This window comes from Rosa rugosa, chromosome 6, assembly GCF_958449725.1.
Source record: "Rosa rugosa chromosome 6, drRosRugo1.1, whole genome shotgun sequence".
NCBI lineage: Eukaryota > Viridiplantae > Streptophyta > Magnoliopsida > Rosales > Rosaceae > Rosa > Rosa rugosa.
In genome coordinates, this window is record NC_084825.1 from 29,859,834 (window position 1) to 29,867,044 (window position 7,211).

Here is a 7,211-nt window from a genome sequence, read left to right on the forward strand (position 1 = left end):
ACGGTTGAATGTGGATGATTTGGTTGCAGCGGCCAGCAGGTAAACAAGATGAGCATATTTCGTAAGATAAATGATAAACACCCACTCAATTGTAGCAGATTTACATATCATTCCCCTGGTATGGGCAGATGGCAGGTAATATGAATTGTGCATCCACAACATTTGTTACTGCTCACCTATACCGTTATTCCCGCTCGCTGGCTACTGCTCACCTATACAGTTACCCCCGCGCGCAAGGCCTATAGTAAGTCAAATCACACAATTGTTGGGCATCTGAATTTAGAGTGCGATTTACATTATGCTAGGGCATCTGAATTCACTGCAAACATGGCAGTCACCCTAAAACACTTCTCGGACTTTATTCTGCAAAAGATTTAACAAGATTAAACGTTCAGTTTACCGAAATATTAGTACGTGGCAAAAATATTGGAACTCCAATGCAGAAAATTTACATATATAAAAAGCAAGTTTATTACCTCAGTAAAGAGCCCTTGGAGACAAGCTTTCGCAAGACCTCCCACCTGAAGAGTCGAAAAAATGGTTGATTTCTAGGATATGTTGTACCTTTGGACGATCCACACCTCCTTCTCGTATGGACTGTATAAGTTGGCTCGAAAGAAACTCCAAGCTCAATGTTTGTAGATTAGTAAGGTGTTCAAGACCATGAGGCAATCTCTTTAATTCCATGCAGCTATTGAGTGTTAGGAACTGGAGATTTGGCATCACCCCCTTTTGCACTGTTATCTTACTCAATGAGGGGAATTTAAATAATTGCAAATTTGAAAGCTTCACAAAGCCTCTACTGAAACGTAACTCACTCCCGACATATGCATTAACAAGTGTAAGACTTCCCAAAAACGGCAGTCCTTCAATGTGAGATAATAAATCTTCCTCAAGTCTAGGCCAATGCAGATGCATGGATGTGAGGCTGTGGAGTGAAGAAAACCAATGTGGTACTTTTTCCAGTTTCCCAATGAAACAAAGCTTTCTAAGGTGAGGAGGAGGTGAAAACAGTGCATTATCAGCTCGAAGAAATTCTTCTTCATCCTTTACCATCAAGCTCAAATTGGTAAGGAGTTTCATCTTTTGGATTGAGTCACATAGGTCCATCTCATCTCTCTCAGTTAGGTTGGTTATGCCAATCCTTGTAAGCTGGGTCATGTTCCCGAGTAGTCTAATGATATTCCCTTCGGATTGAACTCTAGACAAAACTTGCAATTTCTTCAACTTGCTGATATTTGAAGTTGCTCTTGTCCCACTTACAATCTTGAAATCATTATAATCCTTATTATTATAATACATCATTAGGTGGCGCAAGTTTAGCAACTTGGAAAATCCTCTTGGAAGTGCCTCAATCTTTGTTTTCCTAATGTCCAAGAAGTGAAGGTTCTGGAGATACCCTATGGATTTTGGAAGCTCCCTAATTGCAGTTCCTTTCAAATTCAAATATCTCAAGTTGAATAAGTACACTAGATCATTTGGCAGTTTATCAAGTGGCATATCCTCCACATCTAGAACCCTTAATAATTTAAATCCAGAAGGCAATGCGTTTGAGAAAGATAATGGTATTATGCCAGTGACAAACACAAGAAGGGTACGAAGCTTTGACATACCTATCCATGATTTGATTTCTGTTCCATCAGTGCTTTGAATTGACAAACGCCGGGCTCCAATTTCTTCCATTACTGATTCTCTCCCATCATATACAACAAAAAACTTTTCTCTTGTTGACATTGATTGAGCAAGCTCCCGCATAAGATCATGCATCTTAAATGCCTTTGGCCTTCCAGTTTCATTCCTCCTTACAACTTGTAGCATGCTACGAACAATGAGTTCCATAAGATAGTTTTCTGTAGCTGCTTGCGGAGTGACCCCTTTGACATGTTGAACAAGTCCTTCAGATATCCACAACCTGAAGAGCCTTTTTCTTCGAATCAAATAATCTTCTGGGAAAAGAGAACAATACAAGAAACATTGCTTGAGTCGGAAAGGCAAATCATTGTAACTGAGCAACAAAATGCTCTTCACATTATCTAACAAGGGATTGTTAGTTAGATGCCAATTTAAGCTGTTGTAGACATCCCTCCACTCTGTGGTTGACTTTTTGGAAGACATAAGACCTCCTAAAGCAACAATTGCAAGAGGCAAACCTTTACACTTCTCCACAAGTTTTGAAGCTAACGGTTCAAGCTCCGGTGTACAAAATCTATTATGATAAGCTGAGAATGCTTTCTTGCTGAAAAGCTCCCAGGCCTCATTGTTGTCCAAGGGCTTAATAAGATGAACATGGCTTACCACTCCGAAAGAATAATGTGCTATGTCTTCTTTCCGAGTTGTAAGAAGGATCCGACTTCCAAGTCGTCTATCAGGGAGTGATATATTTATTTCTTTCCAAAGTTTAACATCCCACACGTCATCCAATACAACTAGGTACCTTTTACTCTCCAAGTAGTTCACGAGCTTCTCTAGCAATTCTCTGTAGCTCATGTCCTTCAGTTTTGCAGGTGCAGGAACCTTTTCTTTTCTTGATTGGTGGAACTCCTTGATCAAGCATCTAAATAAGTCTTCAATGGCATAGGTTCTGGAAACAGTAATCCACGCATAGCAGTCAAAATGTCTTTTCACACTTTCATTGGTGAAGGTCTTGGCAACTAGAGTTGTCTTTCCTGAACCTCCCATCCCGACCACGGAGACAATGGTTTGATGTTGCTCTTCATCCATCAGCCATCCCATTATTGTTTGCTTGTTGCCTTCAATGCCTACAAGTTCATCTTCCTTAATAAAAAGAGAAGACTCTGCTTGGTTCTGCACCCATTTGTCAACATCAATTGAACTTGTTGTTCCTTCTACACCACCAATAGCATATCTCTGATTCCTCTCTGGAATGGCTTTGATCATTTTAGTGGTTTTCTGCAACTTGTTGGCAATTTGACGTTTATACCAGAGACTCCTTGGAATGTGAATGATCTTGTGGAGCCACCTTGGAAATGGGCCATCAGTTTGCTTCTCATATATGTGGTACATGAATTCATCAATTATGTCCTCAACATCATAGGCCAAGTCTCTGACGCTTGCGACCCACGTTTCCTCTCCTTCGCTGTGTTCTTTCTTTCCATCAGCATCCTGTAGGAAAGATTTCATGCTAACCAGCTCCTGCTTGATCTCATCGATTTCATCACGAACACTGGATATGGATAATGCTTCATTCTCAACAATAGCTACAATTTTTCCAATCAACAAATCTGTCGTCGGCAAGGCCATATATCTGAAATTGATTTGGAAAGTAACTCCTCAATCATATTAGATCAGAAGCATATTGTAGCATTTCAACAAGACAGTCAGTGAGGAACTATTATTTGAGTGGAAATCAATATATGGAAGAGAGAGGCAGAACGAACAAGAATGAGGTTCCAAAACCAAAGATGAATAATAGGTATGCATGAAGCGAGTAGAAATTTCTTATTTGACATAAAAAATTCAGATATTTTAGTCGTTAATAATTGTCACTATCAGAATGTCATGATCATGAGTAGCTATATGGAATATACGCACTCTTTATGCTTTGGTTCCTAGGCTTCTAGCATATACCAAGCATCTACACACAGACATATATGAACGTAATATATTGAAGGATGTTGTTCTGTGAAATCAATGTGACTGCTACAGTTTTAGTATAACAATGGAATATCCGGATATGTGGTATTGCACCCTTTAGCACGAATGTGACGAGAATTAGTTTAATCTGCATTGATCCTTCCTACCTCTCACGACGCTTCTTGGCTGGGGGAGGACAAATATATATATATATATATATATATATATATATATATATATATATATATATATACGGAGCCGTTCCAAAGAGGACGTCCGCACGCTGCAGCTCGGCTCGGGGCGCGATGGAGAGGCGGGGCTTGCCGGACGGACCAGTCTGCAGTCGGGTGGAGTCGCCTGCGACGAGGTTGCAGCACTGTAGGTCAGGTTGCTGCCCAGAACCTGTAACCTCGATCGCTGCCCAAAACAGTATGGGATGCCTCCGGACTCCGTCCGGCAAGCCCCAAGCTGCCGTCGCCGCCTGAAACACCGCAGAAGAGTCGACGTCCGTACTTTAACGAAGTGCGGACGTCCGCTGTAGATCGTCCGCTGTATATATATATATATATATATATACACTCTGCTAAGGAGGTCTTAACTTAGCTTAAGGAACGGACTTTCATATTTTGACCACTTTTCGATCACATACTCACATCTTAACCGTTCAGTTTTTAGGTATATATAAGTAAATCATCTCTGCAAATTTTTAGTCAAATTGATGATCGTTAAGGCATCCAAAACTACAAGTTACACGAACGAACCGAATCTGTTCAACCTGAATCCGTTAGTGTAAATTGCAGTTTTGGATGCCTTAACGATCATCAATTTGGCTGAAAATTTGCAAAATTGATCTACTCATATATATCTAAAAATTGAACGGTTAAGAGGTGAATATGCGATCGAAAGTGATCAAAATATGGAAATCCGTTCCTTAAGCTAAGTTAAGGATCCTTAACATAGAAGGCCTGTATATATATATGTGTGTGTGTGTTTTTATTTTTAACATATAGTTCTAAGCAGCTGCTTCCAGAAGAAATCGAAGAATTTCTTGGGAATCCTACAAGATTCCTTCATTCTCTAGTATCTCATCAAATGAACATTTCTCTAATTAAGCTTATCCTGTAGCTTATACGTTGTTTGAAAGCTGCTTCAAGGATCCAACGAATAGCTAAAGTTTGTTGACGAATAAGCTCTTTCTACTTCTCCTTTTGATCTTGTGTCCGAAGTCCATCCTACCTCTCTGTCATCGAAAGGAGGATCATCCGTATATATTATTTTTAACAGAACAATGAAATTTTTTTACAAATAATAATCTAAACCATTCATTCTCTAGTTATATGCACACATATGAATCTTACACAAAATTAGCTAAATCATTCAAAACTAGCTCCAACAAAGTCGGAGCAGAAAGCGAGAAAACCCTAGAGTCTAACCAAGTTTCAATGCCCCGTCCGGCGGCGCGTCCATGGGATGTCGTCGTCGGACGGGTGTTCTGTAGGTCTACTGGCGAGGGACAATCGGTTAGGGGCCGGAGTAGGTTGCTAGGAAAGCTTTTGTCACATTCGAAGAGGGAAAGGCAAGCAGAAGTGCGCTTGTTCCTTGTTCTTTGTCGACTTACACAGAGGCGAAGAATCCGAGCAAGGGAGTAGCGGCGAAGGATTTCTGTTTTCGGTGGGGGCGATCTCGGTTTTCAAGGTGGACTACCGGCGCTGGTGCCCCTGCGTTGGGGTTGAGCAAAGCTGACGGAGATCGTCATGATCGACCTGGTATTGGATCTGATTTTGGTCTGAGATCGGCGTCCAAGGCGATCCGGTCGGTGATGTTAGTGGGCGGCCAAGAAACGATGAAGCGACGTGATCTGCTGGCGATTGAGATGCAGTTCCGGCAGCACCAATGGACAGAGTCCGACCTGCACGATAGGCTTGCTGGAGATGTGGGTTGTTGGGCCTGCCCTAGGCTACTGGGCCCTCTTTGGTGGGCTGGTCTCTTGTTTTTATTTAAGTATTAAGTATATTTACTTTTATTTATGTTGTTTTACTACTTTAATTCGACGTGGCTTTATGCTGGCAATAAGTCCCTACCCTGTTATGGTAGAGCGACGTGGGCTCGGTCCCGGACTGCACACCTTGTGTGCCTTGTTTGCCCTAGTTAGGCAGCGGGTCCATTGCTTTGCCAAATGGTCATAACCTCCTAGTGGCAGGATGAAACTAAGTGTCACCGGATGTACTTTCCGGTGGCAACATAGTGGGAAAGCTGATCTTATTAGTATATTATGGCTTCAAGTAAGCATTTACTTTCAAGTATGTCACCACCCTTGTAAAGCGAATAGAGTAGCCATACATGCACTCTTCGCTAATTGGTGCCATTTAGAATACATACTCTATGTCGAGACTCTCGATATTATTTCTGGATGTTCTCCCTATGCTTGTTGTAATTTGGGGTTCAGGTATCATGTCCCCCTATGTATTCTGCAGTTTCATTAATGATCAAGGCTTAAGGGCAGCCGTATTGGCCCTCATTCAAAAAATAAAAAATAAAAAATTAGCTAAATCAGAAAGCGTTAACCATTTGATTAGCACAATGTTCGTTTTCATTTTATCTAACATACTGTATTTGTTTACACAATTTTGAATGACTAAATGATTATAGATTTGGTTGATTTTTTGTAGGCACAATTCTTGCATAGAATCTAAAGGATCAACGGTTGAAATCATTGAATTAGGTCATATACTAGTGTAAAATAGTAAAAATCCTCAAATTCTTAAAGTAAGAGGGCCTCCCTAGAATGGGAATATATTGAAAATTTATATATAATAATTGTATATATAAATATATATATTTAAATTTTATTAGCTACATAATGTTGTTGTTGCCTCACTAGTCTAAAAACAAGAAAACATAATGCAGTCATAGAAGGAGAGCCTTTTGGCAATAAATAAGTGGTTGAGTATGAGTGTCGCTAAGCTCTGCTAGAGTTTGAGAATGCTGTCCTATTGAGATTGACGCACCTGCATCTCCATATCCTCATTGAGATATCTTTAGGCTTTGGCCTACTCCTTGCTGCCCTCACCAATTTCGTTGGCAAGGGTTGGTGATGAAAAATTCTGTATAGGATATTGACTCACCAATGAATGCGAATTGGAGCAGGAGCTGACCGGGAACTATCTGGAAACTTCATTTGAGGTTGACTCGAAAGTTTGACCGTTGGCTCAAAGAGGAGGGGGTACTTGCAGAAAACCCTCCGATGCCTAAGTCAGTACGTTTCTGAGAGTGTAGTAAGAAGAATCAGAATGGGATCTCTTACCTAGCTGGTGAGTCCTCTATTTATAGGTGGAAGCTTACTTGGTTGGTAAGTCGTCATCATTGTCGCACTTATGACCGTCATGAGTACTGTAACGCCCCAAGCTGCACCTCATCAATTTGAGCACGTCACAGTTCCGCGTGTCTCTAAGACATAAACCGAATGTTCAGTTTACATCCTAAAAACCCGCAAGGCATTTTTATTAAATAGCTTTCCATAAAACGCGTAGCGGAAATGTAGAAATACTTTTTAAGGTGAAAACTTTTAAAATAATTTAATAACTCGTTCGTCTAAAGTGGTTCTAATTCAACACTAG

The 7,211-nt window shown here is 40.6% G+C and overlaps 1 protein-coding gene across 1 annotated transcript; it reads right to left on the bottom strand.

Moving 5' to 3' along the window:
- Nucleotides 1-40: 40 nt before the first annotated feature.
- Nucleotides 41-3,488, bottom strand: LOC133718840 (disease resistance protein RPM1-like). The gene is made up of 2 exons (XM_062145715.1): nucleotides 477-3,488; nucleotides 41-363 (listed from the first exon to the last, which is right to left on the bottom strand). Exon 1 carries the CDS (start codon nucleotides 3,259-3,261, stop codon nucleotides 478-480), a length of 2,784 nt encoding a protein of 927 aa, XP_062001699.1. The 5' UTR covers nucleotides 3,262-3,488; the 3' UTR covers nucleotides 41-363; nucleotide 477.
- Nucleotides 3,489-7,211: the final 3,723 nt, after the last annotated feature.

Bases quoted from the DNA above. Each gene is read 5' to 3' on its own strand.
- LOC133718840 (XM_062145715.1), bottom strand. From the start codon at position 3,261: ATGGCCTTGCCGACGACAGATTTGTTGATTGGAAAAATTGTAGCTATT.